Raw genomic sequence first — 23,300 nt, 5'->3', positions numbered from 1 at the left:
CAGGAGCACAGTGGTTGGTGAAGGCATTGTCTAGCACGTACACCCCACAGCTGTGGATGTAGGCGTCTCGTCCTGCAGGCCCAAGGGAGCCACAGCTGCGGACATGGCTGAGTTGTACATGAAGAGTGAGTCCTGGGCTGTCCTCATGGTAACCCTGCACATGGGCTGTGGGTCCAGGCATTCCTGGCCCCTAACCTTGGGGTGCATCAAGACAAAACGAACGATGTCTGGGAGAACCTGGTGCCAGTGGCAATGAGTGGCCACAAGGTGCACATGCACACCATGCTTGTTCCACACTTGTAAACAAAACAGTGCATGGGGGACTCTGCTTCCCTCATTTTTGTGTGGACAGTGCATGGTTGACTCTGCTTGCCTCATGTGTGTGTGGACAGTGCATGGCCTAAGTGTCTGTCCTCTGGCAGAGCTGTGTACCACCTTGACAGCGCGTGGTGGACATTTCCCTCACGTATGTGTGGATCATGCGTGGTGGACTCTGCTTCCCCCATTTTTGTGTGGACAGTGCATGGTGGACTCTGCTTGCCTCACGTGTGTGTGGACAGTGCATGGCCTAAGTGTCTGTCCTCTGGCAGAGCTGTGTACCACCTTGATGGATGCAGTGACAGACAAGGACCCGCAAGTGCAAGAGCAGGTGTGCAGTGCCCTGTGCACCCTGGGTGAGGCCCAGCCGGAGGTGATGCTGGGCACCTGTGCAGAGTACCTGGGACAGCACGAGAAGGTATGTCTGTGCCAGATGGGCTCCTTGGGAGGTGGCTGGTCACAGTGCCCAGGCCTCACGGCATTGCCCTGCAGCTGGCCCACCCATACCGAGCCCTGATCCTGAAGGCTATGGAGGCCGTCGTGAGCACTCACATCAGTAGCTTGGACAAGGACACAGCAAGGGCCCTCATCCTGATGGCCACCAGAGAGATGACCAAGGCAAAGGTGAGCCTGCTCCCTCCTGGACTTCCCAGCAGCCGGCCTGGGCTGAGCAGAGAAATCCAGGCAGATTAGGCACTGCGGGCAGCTCTCCGTGGGAGGGCACCTGGCCTCCATCACCTCTGCCCGCTCTGTGTGTAGGACCTGGTCCCTGACTGGCAGCAGGCCTCAAGCAGTGTCCTCGTGGCAGTGGGCACCCGGTTCATCAACGCTGTGATGGAGGAGTTGCTGAATCAGTTCCAGCCGGGCCTGCTGCCCCACCACTTCGTGGTGCAGACACTGGCCAATCTTGCCACGTCCAATGGTAGGGCCTTGGCCATCCCCTGCCCTTGGCCACCCCTTTGACTCTCCCCTGCCCTCAGCACCTCCCACTCTCAGCCCTCTCCTGCCCTCCCACATTCTGAATGTTGAGAGCCAGGGCAGGCGGTGGAGCGTTCAGCCTGACAGGCCTCTCCCGCTTGCAGTGTTTGGCATGGTGCCCTTCCTGCCCTCCATCCTAGGCACCATGCTGCCCATGCTGCCCATGGCCAAGCAGGATGCCTTACGGGTGGTGTTCTGCTCTGGTGAGACTCCTTGTACCCCTCATCTCTGCCTCCACTTCCTCCTAGGGCATCTTTGCCTCTCCACTACCCAAGGCATCAGGCTCTGGGGAGGTGGGAAGAATGGTGGGGAGGAAGGGAGAATGGTGGGGAGGAGGGGAGAATGGTAGGGAGGAGGGAACCCTGGCCCTCTGCTCCTGAACACTAGCAGCCCCAGAGTCTGCTCTTCAGCTGCAAAGCCTGATATGTAGTGATGGCCCTGACCATCAGCATGGCCTGTCTCCCTTGGGCACTGCTCCTGCCTTGTGAGGTTCCCTGCTACCTACACTGGTCATTGTAGCCCTGCAGCACTTCAGCGAGAGCACCCTGGAGTACCTGGCCAACCTGGACCAGGCGCCAGACCCCACGGTCAGGAAGGACACCTTCTCCTCTGAGATCTTCATTGCTTATGATGTGTTCTTCAACCACTGGCTGCAGAGTCGTGAAGCCAAGGTCTGCCTCCCTCATGTTTAGCATTTCCTCCTACCCTGTGCACATCCTAAGTCTTTCTCTCCTCAGTGCCCTAAGTGTCCCCCAAGGGTGGGATCTTGGGGCCACAGCTCCACCTGTCCTTCCCAGGACTCCAGGCCAGAGTGCTCAGGAGGTGGGCTTTTATGTTGTCTCACCATCAGTCCTCACCCATGCAGAGTGCGGCACTTGAGCATCCCTGCCCTGTGTGTTGTCTAATCTGAATGTTAGACAGATGCTCTTAACATCTTTCAGGTGTCTCACCTGGAGGTCACCACAGTTGTGTGGTGTCTGAGCAGCTCTTGACCCCCAGTTGTTCTGAACAGCTGGTATTCCTATCATGAGTGTCATAGTGCTTTCTTGGGGGACACAGTGGGATGGCTCGAACACACATCTCACCTTGCCTCTACCTGACAGCAGCACTGTGGCCTCCTGCTGCAGTCACTCCGAGGTCACGCCAGTCACCCTGTAGTACATTGGTGGTCACCTATGAGTACCACCTGTTCACCTATGGTAACTAATGGTCACCCAGTACTGATTCACTCCCTCTACCTGGCACTTCCAGTCTGATGTGTCCTGATCTGATTTCTGTCCATATGTCCATCTGCCAACAGCTCCGGTTAGCTGTGGTGGAGGCCCTGGGGCCCATGAGCCACCTGCTGCCCAATGAGAGGCTGGAGGAGCAGCTGCCCAAGCTTGTCCCAGGCGTGCTTTCCCTCTACAAAAAGCATGCTGAGACCCTCCCTGTGTCCAAGGTGCGCTGAGTGCATGTCTGTGCTAGGCAGGGCTGGGGCCAGGAGATTTGGCTCAGAGTCAGGGGGATGGACGGTGGTTTGGTCCACAGTGGGTGTGGGAACTCAGGCCAGAGTCAGAAGGGCAGAAGGTACTTGGCCCAGAGTGGGGCAAGGAAGAGGTCTGGGAAGAGAGTGCTCAGCCCAGAGTACAGATGGAGGAGGTCCTGGGCAGAGTCTGTTTGTAGGAAGAGTTTGGCCTGGTGCAGGGATCTTGGGGTGGGCATGTCTCTGAGCGGGGAGCAGCACATCCTGGTGTCACAGGAGCCCTGTTCCCCTTCTCTGAATTTGAGGAGCCAGAACTTCCTCACTGGGCTGAGGAGTCAGCCCCTCCAGTCCCTGTGTTCTAGCCTCCTGATGCATTCTCCCCACTAGAGTCTGGGCCAGATCTTGGAGGCAGCTGTGAACGTGGGCAGTCGCATACTGGAGGGCCAGCTGGACATGCTTCTGGGGGCCCTACATGCCCAGGTATGCTGGGGCTGGGGCGGGAAAGGGGCCTTCCATGGCATCTTACCCTCAAGGAGCCTGGGACTGAATAGGTGTTCTGTGACCTGCCAGTGCCTGCAGTGGGTGACCATGTGTCTCAGGGCCACTGCCTGCAGTGCAGCTTTGGTACCCAGCACTGGAAGGCGGCAGGAAGGGCCGGTCAGCCTGTGTTGGGTCCTGTCTCAGAGGCTTTAGCCTGGACGTCTGGACAGGACAGGGTGGATCTGCCTGTGGGACAAGCACTGTTCAGACATGGCTGTGCTTCGGTGTGCAGTGCTCAGCCTTTCTAGTTCTTCACTCTGTATTGAGTCTCTCTGCCAGTCTCTCCCAATTGGTCCATCTCTCTCATGCCACACAACAGATGCCCACCTACTGGGGGGCTCTTGTCTTGATAGGAGGAGCACTTTCTGGATCTGATCATAGGTTCTGGGCTATGGGAAAACAGCAGGGCGGAGGACCAGCAAGGAGGACAATGTGGCTAGAATAGGCAGAGTCTCCCTGAACGATGTGAGTCCTGTTGGTGGGCTCTAACCTGGAGGGACACCCCCTAGTGTGTGACAGGAGGCTGCTACAGCATCTGGGTAAGGGGATGGAGAGTCAGACAGGGCAGGGAGAGGTGTGTACAGTGACGAGATGCTGGGGTGAGTAAGGGATGCAGTGACTACTTACAGGGACAGGGGTCTGTGACACCAGGGTGCCAGCTGGGAGGTGCTGACATAGCTGATGGTCACTCTAGGAAGGGCTCAGTGCACATAGGTCAGGTCCTGGACCATCCTAGGGCACCTGGGGTGGATGGAGAATGTACCTGAAAAAGAGCTGAGGAGGAGACATAACTACAGGGTGTGCACATATGCGCAGGATCAGAGCCCAAGAGGCTGAGAGTGGCTGCTGGCATAGTTCCCAGAGGGCAGTGGGGTAAGCTGTGTGGATGGAGGTCTGATTGGACTTTCTAGGGAGAATGGAAAGAATAGGAGGCTGGAGGCTGTGAAGAAATAGTGGGAGTTAGTATCTTTGCACTATTCCTGCAGTGGCCTCTGGCCCTGCCAGCCCTTTCCAAACAGAGGACACTAGGATGACTTTCCAGGACATGGGCTGTGCCTCCTAATCTTTGTCCTGCTGCAGCAAGCTTTGACTCAAGCTTAGTCCCTGCTAAGGGGAAGGACTGTGACGGGGGTGGAGGGGATACTGTGAACAGTTACATCATAACTGAAAAATTATATCAAATGGATAAGACTTCTTGAAAAACAAGACTTGCCCAAGTTGAGAGGAGAAAGAGACAACTTGAACAGATCAAGAAACGGAAAAATACTCCAGGATTATCCCCTCTTAAAACACACCCAAACCCCAAATCATTTTATGGTTGGAATTTGCTAAACTTTGGGGAAATAGTTCATTCCTAGACTCACAGTTGCTTTGGGAATCAGAGAAAAATCCAGAGCCATCTAAGTTTTGTGAGTCCAGCCTTCATTCCAGATCCCTGCCTGGACTCTCTGAGAATACCTAGTGCGTGACTTTGATGGGAGACTTAAAGATCTTATGAAAAGTAACTGCCAACTGTATCTGCATCCGAAACATATGATCTGATAGGCTTAACATGGAAATAGCAGCTTTGTCCAGCTTCGAGAAGCTGCAGCACATGTTATCCTTGTTACAGATGAAGGAAAAAGTCCTCTGACCTCTGGATACAGGAAAGAGTGTAATGAAGCTCACAGCCTATTCATAAAAATGTCTTAGCAAGTTAACATTAGAAAGGAACTTTTCCTTCCCTGGACACTCTATGTACACACCCTCCCGCCACAGCCTGATTAATGGGAACTTTGGGTGTGAGCCCTTTAAGATCAGGAGCAGGGAGGACTTCAGCCATTCGTTGGACCATTACCACTTGATATTGTTGTTGTTATGTGCCGTTGAGTCGCTTGTGACTCATAGCGACCCTATGTACAACAGCCCTAAACTCTGCTCTGTCCTGTGCCAATCGCACCGTCTCCGATACACCCATCCCGATTACCCCAGTCACTGAATCAATCCACCTCATAGAGGGCCTTCCCCGCCTGTGCTGTCTCTCCACCCTGCCAAGCATGATGTCCTTCTCCAAGGACTGGTCCTTCCTTACAATATGTCCAAAGTATGTTAGACGAAGCCTCAGAATCCTTGCCTCCAAGGAGCTGCCTGGTTTAAGCCTCTCCAGGATGAATCTGTTTGTTTTCCTAGCAGTCCATGGTACCCTCAATACTCTTCTCCAGCACCACAGCTCAAAGGCATCAATTCTCCTTCTATCCTCCTTGGTCATTGTCCAACTCTCTGATGCATAACAGGTGATTACAAAGACCTTGACCTATATTAGACACGCCTTAGTCTCCAGAGAGACACCATTGCTCTTCAGAGCTTTGGAAAGGTTCCTAACAGACTTTCCCATCGCAATATGTCTTTTAATTTTCTGGCTACTGGTGCCAAGAGTGTTGAGTGTGGAACCAAGCAAACTAAAGCTGTGAACAGTCTCAAATCTCTTCACCATCCATCCTGATGCTGCGAGTTTATCCTTTTGGATTTGGGGGAGTGGGGGTGGGCAGATAGAGGACAAAACTTTCACAGAAGCTCCTGACTTGAAGGCCAGCTCTGTGGCTGCCCCTCCATCTCCCTCCCCACCAATGGACAAGTGAAGTGTGGATTCCAAAGTGGGGAGGCCTCTGATCCCCAGCTGCCCGTGGTGACCGCTTCTCTCTGCCCCCGGAGCAGATATGTGTTCCAGTAGAGTCATCCAGCCCCTTGGTGGTCAGCAACCAGAAAGAGGTGCTGCGCTGCTTCACTGTGCTGGGTGAGTTGATCCAGGGGTCAGGTTGGGGGAGTATGAGGACATGCTGGGCTCAGGGCTCAGCCTCAACTTTAGGCTGGCCTAGAGCCAAGGCAGGAGGAGGGGAGCACTGGCCCTGTCTTTCCACTCCTGGCCTGAAGGACCACTGTGTTCTCAGGCCAGCAGGCTCTTCTTGAGAGGAGGTGTTACTGGACTGGTGGGGTCCTGAGCTCTGTAACCCCAAGCTTGTGTATGGAGGATCCCTACTCTCCAAGTTTCCAGGGGCTTCTGGTGGTTCTGTGACAAAGGCCGGCCATTGGTGTGCTGGGTCCATGGTCCAGTGCCCTACCTACATGGCCCCTTGGAGTCTCCCCTGTGGCATAGCCAATGCTGATCACTTTGGATGTTTGTTTCCTCATGGTGGACACAGGACAGGTCAGCTTGACCTTAATTTTTTGCAGCCTGCTTTGCCCCTGACCGCTTGCTTGCCTTCTTGCTGCCCAAGCTGGACACTAGCAATGAACGGATCCGTGTTGGCTCCCTACAGGTCCTGAGACATGTCATCAACTCGGCGGGTAAGTACGCGGAGGGACACTTTGTGGCACGCAGTAGCAGCACTCTGCTCTGAGTTGGCAGCAAAGTTTTGTAAGATTCAAAGCTTTGTGAGGAGTTATCGGAGCAGTTCAGAGGGCTGCCTGCTGGCAGTGGACAGCTCCACGTGGCCAGTGTCTGTGGCCAGTGCCGCCGCCTCTCACAGCGCCTGCTGAGAGCATGGACGGGCTCTGCTTAGAAAAGAAAACGTTCCCACGTTGTGTTCCCCTTGGATCTTTTCATGACACTGTTGCTTCCCTCTGGAGAGTCGGCCTGTTAGTTTCTAGAATCTCTTGTCGGGGTGAGGGTGATGCTCATGTGAAGCTACTGATGGCCCCTCTGTGCCCATCAAGGATCAGCTGTGGTCATGAGCTGGCATATACCAAAGGGTGTGCCACCCAAGCAGAGAAGTGTGTGGTCCCTCCCCGGCCTGCAGGCTTGGCTGCACATGTGGCATTGGGGATGAGGAAGCAGCTTGGAAATTGGGGGACTTGAGAGTGCAGGGACACTGATGTGCCACACGGCGAGTATGGGGATGGTGTTCCAGAGCCCTGGCACCCCCATCAGCCAGTGCTGCCCACATAGCTGGAGACCACCTCCAGGGTGCTGCTGCTGTGGTAGTGCTCCACTAAGGTACTCCTCAGACAGCACTCTGGACCGGTGCTCCTTGGGTGGTGCTCCTCAGCTGGTGCTCCATGGAAGGACTCCTGGGGCAGTGCTCTTTGGGTAAAGTTCTACCTCAGCCCAAGATAGTTCCTGCAAGGGCATGGGGCAGCATGCAAGGAAAGCATCCTTTCAGCTACCCTGCAGGGACCTTGTGAGGTGGCTACATTGTCCCTGGGTGACTGTACACCTGGGCTGTGGTGTGTAGAGGAGCTCTGGCCCTTGGCCCAGTGGCATCTTGTCAGACTAAGGCATCCCTGGGGTCTCTTGCAGCCACTCAGATGGAGGTCCGGAAGCTTTTTATCCTTTCTTCCATGCGACTGCCCTTACAAGACACCAATAACAAGGTAGCAGGGGCCAGGTGGGGGAAAGGGGTGGCCAGGCCTACCCCCCAGAGCTTGAGCAGGGGAGGTACAGGGGAAGGGGTGCTGCCTGCAGTGGAGCTGGTGTTCTTACATCTGCTTCCATGCTGCTGACCAGAGGACCAGGGACAAGGTCAGCTTTTTGTGCTGGCCCAGGGCCACTCCAGCCTTAAGGCTGCCACCAGGCCTGCCCTCCAGCCTTTGTCAGGGCACTGACCTAGGAGGTCAGGTGGTCCCCTGCCCTGATCAGGTCACCCTGCAGGGGAGGGGCTTCTGTTCCAAGCCATGGTGGACAGTCTGGCACTCAGGGTAACACTGTCTGAGACTGTTTGGACAGCAGTGACAGTTGGGCCCTCACCTGAAGGGTGCAGGGACCCTGTGACAGTGAGCAGTAGCACAGAGACAACTAGCATGTGTGCTGGCTCAGGGACTCACCCAGGGGCCAGAGAGCTCAAAGGGGTGCTTGGGCCCAGTGGTGCCGAGCAGGGCTGGGGACAGATCCAACGCCTACACAGAACTGCTCTGATAGTGTTGGGCCATGGCCTGAGCGCAGATACCGGTAGTTACAAGTGCAACCAGTGGTGCACATGGGGGAAACTGGGAATTTCCTCAGGCCCTTTCTGTCCCCTTGTTTCGGCAGGTGAAGCGGGCCATGGTGCAGGTGATCAGTGCCATGGCCCACCATGGTTACCTGGAGCAGCCTGGAGGCCAAGCGATGGTGGAGTACATCGTTCAGCAGTGTGCACTGCCCCCTGAGCCACAGGTGAGGCCTCACTCACCCTGAGGGCATCACCTTTGTCAAGCATGAGTGCCAAGCTCACCTGGAGAGGAATGAGTCAGGAGCTGTGCTCTGTGGGCTGGTTCACATTCAGCTTGCAGGCCAAGCCAGCAGACTCCTGTAACGCCATCTCACAGATGCCAAGACTAGGAAGGGACAGGGTGTCTGTTCTCTCCTGCTCTGTGGAACGGTGTGAGTGTGTTTCTGCTGTCCTCATTGCCTGGTCCTGTGCCAGCTCAGCAGGTGCTGCTGGTCACACCTGGTGCCAGCCCGTGCCAGCCCGGTGCCAGCCTGATGCATGCTGCTGGTCACGCTGCTGCTCTGTAGGTTTCATTGACAGATTTTCAGACCTGACCAGGCCTTTCGTCCTAGTCCACCTCCATCTGAAAGCACTGCTGGGACCTGTCCAGCATCACAGCCATATGCAGGTCCCATTGATAGGCAAGTGGAGGCTGTGCTTGAGGTACACCAGCCAGGAATCAAACCCAGGTCTCCTGCCTGGATGGCGAGAAGCCTGTCACTTGCCACCACTGTCCTTGCATTTACTGAAAGGAAGTCTTCTGGAGTGGGAGCCTTTTCTGAGGCTGGGGGGCCCGCAGCCATCTGGGCAGCATGGGAGACTAGACCTGAGCGTTGTTGGGTTTTGTTTCTTAGCCATCCTGTAGATGGCACTCACTTCATTTGGATGCACATTAAGGATCAAGGTTGGCTATGAGTTACCACTCATGAGCTACATGTTGGCAAAGGGAGCTCTGGTGGCTGGTTGTGGTGGTGGTGTGTGCTGTCAGGTCACCTGAGACTCATAGCGACCCTGTGTACATTAACCCTGCCCTGTCCTGTACCAATCTCATTGTTTCTGACAGACCTGATCCCATTTCTCCAGTCACTGAGTCAATCTATCTCATCCTGGGTCTTCCTCTCCTGCATTGTCCTTCCACCCTTCCAAGCTTGATGTCTTTTCTCCAAGAACTGTTCTCTCCTGGTACATGCCCAACGTTTGTGAGATGGAGTTTCAGAATCCTTGCCTCCAGGGAGCAGCTTGATTTCACCCTCTTTCCAGCACCACAACTCAAAGGCATCAATCCTCCTTCTATCATCCTTAGTCATTGTCCAGCTCTCAGATGCATAACAAGTAATTGTGAAGACCATGTCACCTGTATCCAGGTGCAAGTCTCCAGACTGACATCGTTGTTCTTCAGTACTCTAGAGAGGTCCCTGGTATTTTCCTAATGTAATTTTTTTTTTATTTCCTAACTGCTGAAACCAAGAATGTTAATTGTGGAACCAAGCAAGCTAAAATTGTTAACAATCTCAGTCTATCATGAAGCTACCAATTGGCCCAGTGATGAGACTCTGTTTTTTTCTATATTGAGCTTCAATCCATATTGAAGACTACAGTCCTTGACCTTCTGCAGAAAACACCTCAGGTCCTCCTCAGTTTCAGCAAGTAAGGTTGTGTGATCTACATAATACAGGTTGTTGATGAGTCTTCCCCCAATCCTCATTCCTCCTCATAAAGTCCACCTTCCCAAATCATCTGTTCTGCATATAGGTTGAAAAGGTATGGAGATAGGATACATCCCTGATGCCCACCTATCCTGATCCTAAACTATGCAGTATTCCCCTGCTCTGTTCTGTTCTGGTCCACGTATAAGTTTCACATGTACACAATTAAGTTTTCTGGAATTCCCATTTTTCTCAAGATTAGACACAATTTGTTGTGATCCACACAGTCAAATCCATTTTCATAGTCAAGAAACACAGACATTCCTCTGCTACTCTCTGCTTTTGGCCAAGATCCATCTAATATTGGGTGTGATGTCCCTAGGGCCACGTCCTCTTCTAAAGCCAGCTGCGCATCTGTTCTCTGCACATGCGCTACTGCTCCAGTCATTTTTGGATAATTCTCAGCAGCAGCTTGTTTGTATATGATATTGTTTAATAATTTCCACACTCTATTGGAACACCTTTTTTTGGAATAGGAATAAAAATAGATCTCTTCCAGCCAGTTAGCTACATAATTGTCCTCCAGATTTCTTGGCATAACCTGGTGAGTGTGTCCAGGGCAGCATCTGTTTGCTGAAATACGTCAACCATTAATTCCTGCAGCCTTGTTTTTTGCCAATTCCTTCCGAGCAGCTTGAACATCCTCCTTCACCATCATGGCCTCTTGGTCATATGTTCATGATAAGAAATTACACTGGCAAAGCAAAGATACATTATTCAAATCTGCTAGCTACTTTGCAGGAGAAAAACAGGTACTCTGCATATGTGAGATTTACTGCTTCTGGAAACCCAGTGGCAGTCAGCTCTGGGTTTGTTTTGACTCAGCTATACACAACAACAACAACAACATGTTGGAAAGAAATATCTTTGGACTGCCAAAAATCTGTCTTAGAAGAGGTGCATCCAGAGTGCTCTCTTGAGGCAAGGATGGTGAAATGTCACATCACATACTTCAGGCATGTTTTTAGGAGGGATCGGCCCTTGGAACACTATATTTGGAAAAGTAAAGAGTCAACAAAGGAGAAGATCTTCAGTGACGTGGATTGATACAGTGATTACAGATCTCGGAGCAGGGGCCGTGAGGATGATGCAGAATTGGGCAGGGTTTGGTGCATAAGTTTACCATGAGTTGAAGTCAAATGGAGAGTACCTAATAATAACAAACAGTGCTGGAAGTGGCCTGTAGTGGCTTGATGAAAATTCTTACACCTCTTCCCAGAGTTTTTGTCTACACTTATTTGTCACGTTTGCCAGTAATGCTAAACTGCAACCAGAGTGCTTCTTAGAGATAAGGATGGTAAAGCTTTATCTCATGTACTTTAGGTGCTTTGCTAGGATTGGCTAGGCCTTGGAAAGGTGGAGGGTCAGAGAAGGAGAAAAAGATGCTTCATGAAATGAGTTGGCGATGGGCCCACGTGTGTCACAGATTGTAAAGATGGCATAGGATAGAACAGGGTTCAGAGCTGTTCATAGTGTCGCTATGGGTGGTTCTTGACTCAATAGCACCTAACAGCAACAGCTTATTAGGTGAGTTTAGTTTCTGGATGTTTGTGAAGTGTTATTTCTTCCTTAAATCTTTAGTAGAATTCACGAAACTGCATTCCTGGAGGCTTCTTTTTCAGGAAGTTTTTAATCATTCAGTTTCTATCTTTTCTTTAAATTGTTATTTTAATGAAAGTTTACAGAACAGTTAAATTTTCATTCATTCATTGTTGCACAATTGCCTCCCTCCCTCTCTCCCTCTCTCCCTTCCCCCAGTTCACTTTGCAAGGCACCTTTTATTCTGGACTTTTATACATATAATGCCTAATCATATGCTGCTTTTAAACAGTTTTTCCTTTCAATAGGTACAGGGCTACCTAGGATGTTTTTCTTGGATAGGCTGCAATGGACATCTGTGCTTCAAGGTTCCAAGCCCATCTTCATGTGTGGAGACTTGTTTAGAAGGAATCATACAGAAAGTTGTAGTTTTGTATCAGGCAGAGTATGGGGGAGAGGAAGGCCACACACACTGCTTCCTCTTCTAGCAGTGGGATCAGCTGTTAGTGCAGTGTGTCTGCCCAGGGATGCTCACTAGAAACTGTGGGTCAGGTAAGGGGATCTTCTTACATCCCACTAAGCGGAGTCCAGACTCTCAAAGGGCAGCCTAGACCTTCTGAGCACTTAGGGCATGTGGCGGGTCCTGCCTGTTTGTCCCTTAGGGTGGGTGGTGCCTCCCTCTGCTGTTGTTCACCTTACAGACCTGTCTGCTATTGGCCCAAGAATTGGCTTGTGTCTCAGGCTTGACTTCTTTCTGAGGGCCATGGTCTCAGGAGCTCCACCAGCCTATGTCAGATGGATTTTATGATTTTTTTAAAGTTGTTTACTAATCTTTGAAACCACGTTAAGTATAATGTTCTTGGGCTTTCTTTATCTCTTTAGAGCTTTGTCCATTTCTGCAAAGGCAGCTGGGATTTTTGATAGAGATTGTCTTGAATATGTAGATCAATTTGGGGAAAATTGCCATCTTATCTGTCAGTTTCTTGTATTAGGGGAGTGGTCTGAATGTTGTTGCTTATTTTATAGTTTAAGTGTGTATGGGAATGTTTACATTTGCTAATATGAGTTCATCTTTTGTCTGTCAGTCTGCTGTACTGAGGTGACCTGCAAGTGGCTGTGATGCTGGAAGCTGTGTTCCTCCAGTTCCAGATATCAGCAGAGTCGTGCACAGGGGACAGGTTTCAGCAGAGCTTCCAGAGTAAGACAGACCGGAAAGCAGGATTGGCCACCCACTTCTGAAACAATAGGCCTTAGAAAGCCCTATAAACAATAGAGGAACACAGATATAGCACAGGAAATAGAACCCTCAGATTGGAAAACATTCAAATAGGAGATGAAACAGCTTGCAAAGGTCCATTAAGAATTGAAATGTGGAAGGTACAGAGGTTGAATCTAGGAAATTTAGAAGTTGTCAGGAGGGAAATGCAACTCCTAAAGATTGACACTCTAGGCATTAGGAGCTGAGATGGACTGACGTATCAACTTTGAGTCAGATAATCAGATGATCTACTGTACTTAGAATGAAAAATTAAGGAAATGATGATGTTAAGTTTATAGTAAAAAAAGACCACTTCAAGATGCATCCTGAAGTACATTGCTATGATTGGACATTATCTATATGTTTACAAGGAAGACCTGTTAATACAAATATTATTCAAATAAACACACCAACACCTAAAGCCAAAAATTAAGAAATTTCAATCTGAAATTGATCAGACATGCAGTCAAGATGCATTGATACTGATTGGTGACTGGGATGGAAAAGTTAGAAAGAAAGAGTGACAGGTAGTCAGAAATGATGGACTTGGTTGGTGATAGAAATGAGGCTGGAAATTGAATGATTGGATTTTGTACAATCAGTGATTTATTCACTGCAAATGCCTCTTACAAAAACACAAACAGCGACTATACACATGGACTTCACCTGATGGGCTACACAGGAATCAAATTGACTACCTCTGTGGAAGGAATTGAAAAACTCACTATCAGCAGTCAAGACCACCCAAGTGCTGAGTATGGGACATGCCATCAAATACTCATATGCAAGTTCAAATTGAAGCTGAAGAAAATTAAAACAAGTTTACAAGTACCAAAATATGACCTTGAGTCTATCTCACCTTAATGTAAGAACCATCTCAATAATAGGTTTGAGGCACTGAAGGTAATGTTTGAAGACCAGATGAGCTATAGATAATAAATAACAATGGCATCATTCATGAAGAAAGCAAGAGGTCATTACAAAGACAAGAGAATGAAAAGACCAAATGGATGTCAGAAGAGACTGAGAATTTGACTAGACTATAGAGAAGCTAAAACAAAGGGAAGTAATTCTAAAGTGAAAGAGATGAATGGGAGGTTCCAAAGAACAGATCAAAAAGACAAAGCAAAGTATTATAACAATATGTTCAAAAGAACTGGAGTCAGAAAATAAAAAAAGAACTAGGCATTTCTCAAGCTGAAATAATTGAAAAACCAATTCAGGCCTTGAGTTGCAGTACTGAAGAAGGATGCTATGAGCAACATCTTTAATGATTCAGGAAGCATCAAAAGAAGATAGAACACAGGGTCACTGTACCAAAAAGAATTGGCTGACAAAGAACCATTTCAGGACATAATGTATGATGAAGAACAAGTGATTATGAAGGAGGAAGTTCAAGCTGCACTGAAGGCACTATCAGGCAGGCCCCAGGAATTGATGGGGTACCAATTGACATGTTTCACCTAACGGATGGAGACCTGGACCTATTAACACCAGGCAGTGCCAAAAAATCTGGAAGACTGCCCTCTGGCCTACTGACTGGAAGAGATCCATATTTGTTCCCATTCCCAAAAAGATGATCCAACAGAATGAGAATTATGAAACAATGTCATTAATACCCCATACAAGAAAAATCCTGCTGAAAATGATAGAAAAATGACCAGAAGTATATATCAACAGAGAACTGCCAGAAATTGAAGCCAGATTTAGAAGATAGTATGGCACCAGAGATATCATTACTAATGTCAGATGGATCTTAGCTGAAAGCAGAGAATACCAGAGGATGTGTATTTGTATTTTATTGACTATACAAAGGCATTTGACTGTGTTGTCGGCCAAGGACAAGGAGAAAAAAAGAGACAGGGACACTAAGAATTGAGAAAGAACGGGGCGTAAAGACAGCAGGTGAACACCTCAAAGACCCTGTAACTTTATTGAGAAGTGCCAGGGAACAAATCACACAGAGAATTCTATGCACATGAAGCTGGGCTCGCTCTTTTGAAAACCTTATGCTTGACTCAGGAGGGAGGGGTTAGCACCTACAATCCAAGAATTGTGAAGGCCTGAAGGTCTGCCTTGGCGCATGACCCCCTGACCTGTCTCAGGAGGAATTCCAGCTTGTATTTGCACCTCCCTCATATCCTGATAGAGCATTTGGTTTATCATTTAGATTAATATTTAGTTTGATATTTGGCTTCCCACGGTGTGGATCATAAAAAGGTAAGACTAACATTGAAATAAGAGTAATCCCAGGATAGTTACTTGTGCTTGTGTGAAACCTATATGAAGATGAAGAAGCTGTCATCCAAACAGAGCAGAGGGGAACACTGCATGGTTCAAAATCAGGAAAGGTGTGCATCAGGGCTGTGTCCCTTCTTCAGACCCATTCAATCTGTACTCTGAACAAATCATTCAAGAAGCCGGGCTCTATGAAAGACCGTCTGGCATCAGGATCAGAGAATGTTCATAGGGTTTCTCATGCTCAACTCAATGCCATCTGACGTCAGCAACATTAACTCTTTATCCATAAACTTGGAATCTCCAATTATTTAGGTCTTCTTTCATGTCCTTCAGTGGTGTTTTGGGGTTTTCAGAATATAGATTTTTCACTTCCTTTGCTAAATTTTTCCATAACTGTTATATTTTGAGGCACTACTGTGAATGTAATTGTTTTCTCAATTTCAATTGGAGTTTGTAATTTATACATAGAGAACACAGTTTTCTTGTTGATCCTATACACTGCAGCCTTGTTGAACTCACATATTAGTGCTAACACAATTTTTTTAAGTATTGTTTCCTTACGATGGCTGTAATACAAAATCATGTCATCTGCATATAGAAAGAATTTCACATTTTCCTTTTCTAATCTGGATATCTTTCATGTCTTTCTTCCCCCACCACCAGTTGCCCTGGCCAAACCTCTGATAATGTAGTTGAAGAGAAGTGGTGCTCTGCTTGTCCGTTTTTGGGGACTCAGTGTTCATCTCCGACCACAGATGTGCTGGCAGTGGTGGCCCTGGGGCAGCTTGGTGTTGTTCTTGGTCCTCCTGGAATGTTGAGTTTTTGATGCAAAGGGAGGATGGGTGCTTTCCTGTCTCTGAAGGGGGTCTTGTGGACTTTGTCCTTTGTTTTAATGACATGATAAGTCCTGCTGATTGGTGTGTTGGGTGTGGGATCACCCTGCATTCCCTGAATATAAACACCAGCTGCTCAGATGTGGACTCTCTTGTACTGTTGCTAGAAGCCTCTTGAGAGCCTTTGCATCTATAGCCACAAGGTATCTTCTGCAAAGTTGTTTTCTTGTGGTGTCTTTGACATTATAATTTTTGCATGCCATTTTGCATGTTACCCCTTAAAGTTCCAAAGTGCTGAATACATTGATTTTTTTTAATACTTGGACCAAGAGGTAGTCATCAGAACAGAGCAAGAAGACTGCATGGTTCAAAATTGGGAAGGGCGTATGCCAGGCATTTGTCCTGTCTCCATACCTTTTCAACCTGTATGCAGAACAGATGTCTGGGAGGTTGGGCTCTATGAAGAGAAGTGTGGCATCAGGATTGGTGGAAGATCCATCAGCAATCTGCGTTATGCAGATGACACGACCCTCCTTGCTGAAACTGAGGAGGACCTGAAGCTCTTGCTGCAGAGGGTCAAGGACTGCAGCCTCCAATATGGATCAAGACGACAGAGATTTTCACCACTGGGCCAATTGGCAGCATCAGGATGGCTGGTGAAGAGATTGAGATTGTTCACAGCTTTAGTTTTGCTTGGCTCCACAGTCAACAGTTTTGGCACCAGCAGCCAGGAGATTAAAAGACATATTGCGATGGGAAAGTCTGCTGTTAGGGACGTCTCCAAAATACTGAAGAGCAATGGTGTCACTCTGGAGACTAAATTGAGCCTGATACAGGCTGTGGTCTTTGCAGTCAGTTGTTATGTGTCAGAGAAGTGGACAATGACTAGGGAGGATAGAAAGAGAATTGATGCCTTTGCGCTGTGATGCTGGAGAATAGTATTGAATGTACCATGAACTGCTAAGAAAACAAACAGGATCATCCAGGAGAGGGTTAAACCAGGCTGTTCCTTGGAGGCAAGGATTCTGAGGCTTCATCCGATATGCTTTGGACTTGTTGCAAGGAGGGACCGGTCCTTGGAGAAGGACGTCATGTTTGGGAGGGTGGAGGGACAGCGCAGGAGGGGAAGCCCGTGTACGTGTATGAGGTGGGTGTACGAGGTGGATTGATTCAGTGAGTGGGGTAATCTAGGTGGGTGTGTCAGAGACTGAGATTAGCACAGGACAGAGCAGGGTTTAGGGCTGTTGTACATAGGGTCGCAGTGAGTCACAGGTGACTCTACGGCACACAACAACAAAAATCAAGACAGTCTGCCATAGTCCAACCATTAGAGCCTTGAGGTTTAATGTGGGCCAGTGCTTACCCTTGATCCACAAACTCATCGTGCGTATGGCCTCGTGTCTTAAGGTGTGGTTTTTTGCACTCACTTTCTGGTGCAGAATTCAATACCACACATTCTGTTTGGCAGTTGTGTTGCACTAGTCTCTCTTTTTCTTCTGACCCTCACCATCTGTTAGGACTGAGCTGAACGGCTTTGCAGGTGATCTGACTGTGGGGATCTGGCTGGTGTTTGCGTCTGATAGGAGAGACGCTAGTCTGGTTGCTGGGGGTCCACGTAATCCCCAGCACCTCGCTGTGAGGGCCTGGGTTGGCCGTTAGGGAATTGCTGACTCTGCTCCAACTACTCACTCGTTTTCTGGGCAGCATCTGCCATTCCTGCTGACTGATACGGAGTTCACAAGGGGATGCTCTGGGAAATGTCTTGCTCATCAGGAGTTTTATCATGGACCATTGACTGTCTAACTTCATCCGTTTTTCGATGTTTATCTTTTAGCACTTCTCCTCTCAATAAGTACACGTACACTCGTGTGCACAATTTCCTCTCATATGCATTCATCTGTCTGTCCACTAACGTATTAATGTGTTCATGGGCACCGTTGACTGTTCATCTGTTTATGTGTTCATTTGTTCAGATGTTTGCGTGTTCACACATGCGTACCCCTACATGCATGCAGTTGTGTGCTCATGGGCTTGTCCATGTATAGGTCATGCTGGGTGGACGTCTGGGCTCCTGCCTCACACAGTGGCTCCTAACCCATCACTGCTGTGCATTGTCATGTGCACATCTGACTAGTGGAAGCTCTTCTGTGCCTTTTAAAAGTCATAGTTAATGTCACTACATGTCGATGATGAGATAGTGTACACAGAAAACCCCAGAACTCAACCAAAAAAACTTGAGAGCTTTTGTTGTTATGTGCCATCGAGTTGCTTGTGACCCATAGTGACCCTATGTACCGCAGCTCTGAAGCCTGCCCTGTCCTGAGCCATGCTCACTGATTCCATCGCCCCAGTTACTATATCAATCTATCCATCCGGAATCTTCCTCTCCTGCACTGTCCTTCCACCTTTCCAAACTTGATGTCCTCCAAGAATTGGTCTCTCCTGCCCACCGGCCCAAAGTATGTGAGATGGAGCTTCAAAATCCTAGCCTCCAAGGAGAAACTTGGTTTAACCCTCTCCAAGAGAGACCTATTTGTTTTCTTATTGGTCCATTATATGCTCAAGTCTCTTCTCCAGCACCAAAACTCGGAGGTATCGAGTCTTCTTCTGTCATCCTTAGTCATTTCATTGTCCAGCTCTCAGAGGCACAGGAAGCAATATTGTGAAATGCATGGTTTGGCTCAGGCACCCCTTAGTCTCTAGACTGACATCGTTGCATTTCAGTACTCGGGAGAGGTTCCTGACAGATTTTTCCCAGTGCAGTTCAACTTTTGATTTCCTGACTGCTGGTGCCAAGAGGGTGGAACCAAACAGGCTGTAATTGTTAACAACCTCAATCTCTTCTCCATCTGTAATGGTGCTGCCAGTTGGCCCAGTGGTGAGAATCTTTGTCTTCTTGATGTAGAACTTCAATCCATATTAAAGACTATAGTCCTTGACCTTCTGCAGCAAGCGCCTCAAATCATCCTCAGTTTCAGCAAGCAAGGTAGTGTCATCTGCATAACGTAGATTGTTGATGAGTCTTCCTCCAATCCTGATGTGACATTCCTCCTCAAAAAGCCCAGCTTCCAGAATGATCTTTTCTGCATATAGATTGAAAAGCTATGGAGAAAGGATGTATCCCTGATACACACCTTTCCTGATTTTGAACCATGCAGTGCTAACCTTGCTCTGTTCTGAGGACTTCCTCCTGGTCCAAGTGTAGGTTTTGCATAAGCACAATCAAGTGTTCTAGGATTCCCATTCTCCTCAAGGTTAGCCACAATTTTATTGTGATCCCACAATCAAATGCCTTTGCACAGTCAGTGAAACACAGATAGATACATATTCCTCTGGTACTCCTTGCTTTCTGCCAAGATCCTTCTGACATTGGCGATAATGTCTCTAGTGCCACTACCTCTTCTAAACCCAGCCTGTCTTTGTGGTAATTCTCTGTCAATGTACTGTTCCAGTCGTTTCTGGATAATTTTCAGCAAGATTTTACTAGTGTGTGATTATTTCGATGTTCGATAATTTCCATACTCAATCAAGTCACTTTTTTTTGGAATGGGAATAAATATGGATCTTTTCCAGTCAGTTGACCAGGTAGTTGTCCTCCAGATTTCTTAGCACAACCTGGTGAACACATCCAGGGCAGCATCTGTTTATTTAAATATGTCAGTTGGTATTCCATTAATTCCTGGGACTTTATTTTTTCCAAGTCCTTCAGAGCAGCCTGAACTCCCTCCGTCATCACCATTGCCTCTTGATCATATGTTGTTGCTTGATATTCTTCTGTGTCAGCCAGTTCTTCTTGATACAGGACTCTGTATATTCCTTCCATCTAGTGGACCAGGTGAGTAGGCTGGCAGCACACAAGATCTGTATCCAAAAATCAGTGCGATTCCTCAGAGAAGGAAACCAAGAAAGCAATACCGTTTTCAATAGCTAATCACAAATTGAGACACTTGGGAATGAACCTAACTAGAGCCACAAAACACCTGAACAAAGAAAAATACAGAACATTTCTGTGAAACACAATAAAAGACGTAAATAAATGGAAAAATGTTTTCTTTTCCTGGATAGGAAGACTCAGTATTGTAAAAATGACAATCCTACTGAAAGCAATCCACATTGTTCAACACAATCCCAATACAGATACCAAATCAATTTTTAAAGGAGATAAAAAAGTAATTTGTCAAGTTTATTTGGAAAGGAAAGAGACCCTAAATAAGCAAAGCACTTCTGAAAAACAAAATGAAGTGGGTGGCATAATGCTCCCTGACCTCAAAACTACTTACTACACAGCAGTAGAAACCAAACAGCATGGTTTTGGTACAATGACAATCACATAAACCAATGGAACAGAAGTGAGAACCCAGAAATGGGCCACTCTATCTCTGGTCAACTGATAAGCAACACAGAAATAAAACATACCAAATGGGGAAATGACAACCTTTTCAACAAATGGTGCTGGCAAAACTGGACTGCTACCTGCAGAAAGCTGAAACAGGATCTACATCTCACACCATACACAAAAAATCAACTCAAGGTAGGTCAGAGACCTGGGAGTAAAGCCCCAAACCATAAAGTTCATAAGAGACAAAGTGGGACGAAGCTTTTAAGGCCTAGTCTATGGTATAAAGAGGCTGCCAAATACAGCCAGAATGCACAATTTAGAGAGGATGCAATTGATGAAGGGGACTTTCTATAGATTAAATCTCTGTGCCCATCAAAACCTTTTCTTGACAGGGTGAAAAAAACCTACCATCTCAGACAAGTCTCATAACAAAAATTTATAGAATACTATAGGGCCTCCAGAAGAAAAAGACTAATAACCCAATTAAAAAATGGGCAAAATACATGGAAAGACTTTTCACAGAAGAAGACATTCAGATGGCCAACAGACACATGAAGAAATGCCCAGAATAACTGGCAATAAGAAAGATGCAAATCAGAACCACAGTGAGATGCCATCCCAGTAGCCATGGCAAAGTTTAGCAGGGTAGCCAGCAATAATTGTTGGAGAGGATGTGGTGAGGTAGGGACTTTCCTACACTGTTGGTGGGATTGTAAAATAGTACAACCACTCTGGAAGACAGGTTTGCATTTCCTTAAAAAGTTGAGCATAGAAATTCCATATGACCCAGCTATTTCATTAGAACTGAGACACAAACAAGAGATTTGTACACCAGTGTACACAGCAACGTTATTCACCATCACAAGAACATGGAAATGGCCCAGATAGACAACCACAACTGAATGGAGTGAGAAACTGTGGTACATTCATGCAATGGAATACTATGCAGCACTCAGGAACAATTATTTTGAAAAATACTGCGTAACGAAGAGGCTGGAGAGCATTATGCTGAGTGAACTAAGTCTCATAAGGACAAATACTGTGTAAGACCATTATTGTAAAAATAGAAGGATAACTAGTAAAACATGTGGAGACGCAAGAGGGGAAAAGGGTCGGTGTAGAGGGGTAAGGATGGCTACCATCCTGTGATCATTGTGCTGAGATCTGACCATTGTGCTGTGGTCACTGTACTATGGTCTGATCACTGTCCTGTGGTCACTATGCTGTGGTCTGGTCACTGCTGTGGTCAACGTGCTGTGGTCTGGTCACTGGGTTGTGGTCACCGTGTTGTAATCTGAATACTATGTTATAGCCACTGTGCTGTGGTCACTGCTATGGTCTGGTCATCATCCTGTGGTCTCTGTGCTGTGGTCACCGTGCTGTGGTCTGATCACGGGGCCATGGTCACCATGTAGTGGTCACTGTGCTGTGGCCACCAGGCTGTGGTCTGATCAGCAGACTGTGGTCACCATGCAGTGGTAACTGTGCAGTGGTTGCTGTGCTGCAGTCTGGTCACTTTTATGGTCCCCATACTATGCAGCTGTCACCACTATCCATTTCCCAATTTTGCGTCACCCTAGAGAAACACAGTCCCCTCCAGTGGTGCCGCTGACACTGCTGACCCCACCCCATGGTTCCCCTCTACCCTGACACTGGGCACAGGCTCCTGAGATGAGGGCCTTTCCTTTGGGGACCGTCATCTTTGTGACTCCCATGAAGCCGTGCTCTCCACCTTGTCTATTGTTGGGGCTTCTGTAGTTTGGGGATAACTGCTTATCTTTCACAACTCCTAGGTTCCCTCAGTTTTCTTTCTTCTTTTGACTGTGAGTGAAAGCTTACAGAGCATACTGATTTTTCATTCAATGCTTTTATACAGGTTTTGTTTTATACCTTTAACGACAATCCTCACAGTGTAGCAGCACTTTCCCTGCTTCCTCCTTGTGAGTCTCATCTCCACCATCCTCCCTGCCTCCTTCTGAGTGTCCTCCCATAGAAAATACTGCCCTTTTGATCCTGTGTGATGATTGACCTAAGGAATGAGCACCTCCATGGTGTTATAGGCCTGTCTTGGTTTTGGCCAAAGGAGTCCTGATTGTTGTCAGAACCCACCACACAACTGACCTCCAGCAGGTTTTCAGAGGCGATAAATCACACGGGAGGAGATTGCTCATTCTCTCACAGAGCCGCTGGTGGATTCAAACTGCGTGCGTTCAAGATTGCAGCGCAGCTTCTTACCACTGGGCACCGGAGCTCCCCTAGCTAGCACAGTACATAGCATGGTGACGTAGACTACCGGTTTGAAAGTCAGCAGTTCAATCCTAGAGGTACACAGTTCGAATCCACCAGATGCTCGGCTGGAGAAGGAGGGGCAATCTCCTCCTGTACCAGTCAAATCTGATTTGACGGTACACAAATACAAAAAAATAAAAAATTTTTTTTATAAGTCAGCAGTTCAAACTTATCACTTGCTCCAAAGAAGAAAGATGAGTGTCCTCTTTCTGTAAAATTTACAGTCTCAGAGACCAGCAGTAGGAGGGTGTCCCTAAGCTGGACTTGAGTGGACAGCAGTGGGTTATTGAGTTATTAAAAGCTAAGCTGCTCAGGTCTGTTTATCCCAGCATCAGTAGTGACTGAGGGAGGACTGATATCCTGGCTTCTCCAGTCTCGGTCAGACCAGCAAGGCTGGCTGTTTTTCTGATTTTTCAATTTTTCTTCCCATGTGGATTTGTAACTTACTGTTTTATCCACCTTAATCCGCAGTGATTTCTGTTTAGAGAGCTTCCTGTGATTTTTCTTCTTGTTTAATAAACAGCTGAGGCAGTTTTTGTGGTCTTGTGGTAAAATGATGCACTGCCAGCCCAGAGACATGTGGTCCGAATCCATCAGCTGCTCCAGGGTGCAGTTTACACCCTCTGAAAATCTGGTAGAGGGTCAGTTATGAGTGAGTCCAACTCAAGAGCAGTGAAGTTTTTGAAAGGCAGTATTACAAGTTACTGGAGTGTGTTTGGCGTAAAGTTCTACCTATGTTTTTAGTTGTTGTTATATACAGCCAAGAAATCTGGAGAACGACCACTTGGCCAACTGACTGGAAGAGATCGATATTTGTTCCTATCCCAAAGAAAGGCGACCCAACCGAATGT

At 47.9% G+C, this 23,300-nt stretch overlaps 1 protein-coding gene across 1 annotated transcript in view; it reads left to right on the top strand.

Annotated features, from left to right (window-relative positions):
- The first annotated feature begins 598 nt into the window (after positions 1-598).
- MROH1 (maestro heat-like repeat family member 1) overlaps positions 599-23,300 on the top strand; it is a 41,964-nt gene continuing 19,262 nt past the window's right edge. Inside the window, exons 1-11 of the mRNA XM_006879230.1 lie at positions 599-736; positions 811-942; positions 1,078-1,240; positions 1,401-1,499; positions 1,816-1,967; positions 2,597-2,737; positions 3,149-3,241; positions 5,996-6,074; positions 6,512-6,625; positions 7,578-7,651; positions 8,307-8,429. Coding sequence (XP_006879292.1) covers positions 608-736; positions 811-942; positions 1,078-1,240; positions 1,401-1,499; positions 1,816-1,967; positions 2,597-2,737; positions 3,149-3,241; positions 5,996-6,074; positions 6,512-6,625; positions 7,578-7,651; positions 8,307-8,429 — 1,299 coding nt within the window. The 5' untranslated portion in view covers positions 599-607. The remainder of the gene's footprint in view (positions 737-810; positions 943-1,077; positions 1,241-1,400; positions 1,500-1,815; positions 1,968-2,596; positions 2,738-3,148; positions 3,242-5,995; positions 6,075-6,511; positions 6,626-7,577; positions 7,652-8,306; positions 8,430-23,300) is intronic.

Source organism: Elephantulus edwardii, unplaced genomic scaffold (genome assembly GCF_000299155.1).
Source record: "Elephantulus edwardii isolate Elephantulus edwardi_28Jun2011 unplaced genomic scaffold, EleEdw1.0 scaffold00003, whole genome shotgun sequence".
Taxonomy (NCBI): domain Eukaryota; kingdom Metazoa; phylum Chordata; class Mammalia; order Macroscelidea; family Macroscelididae; genus Elephantulus; species Elephantulus edwardii.
The sequence above is the reverse complement of the archived record's forward strand: the minus strand, read 5'-3'. Positions and strand labels throughout refer to the sequence as shown.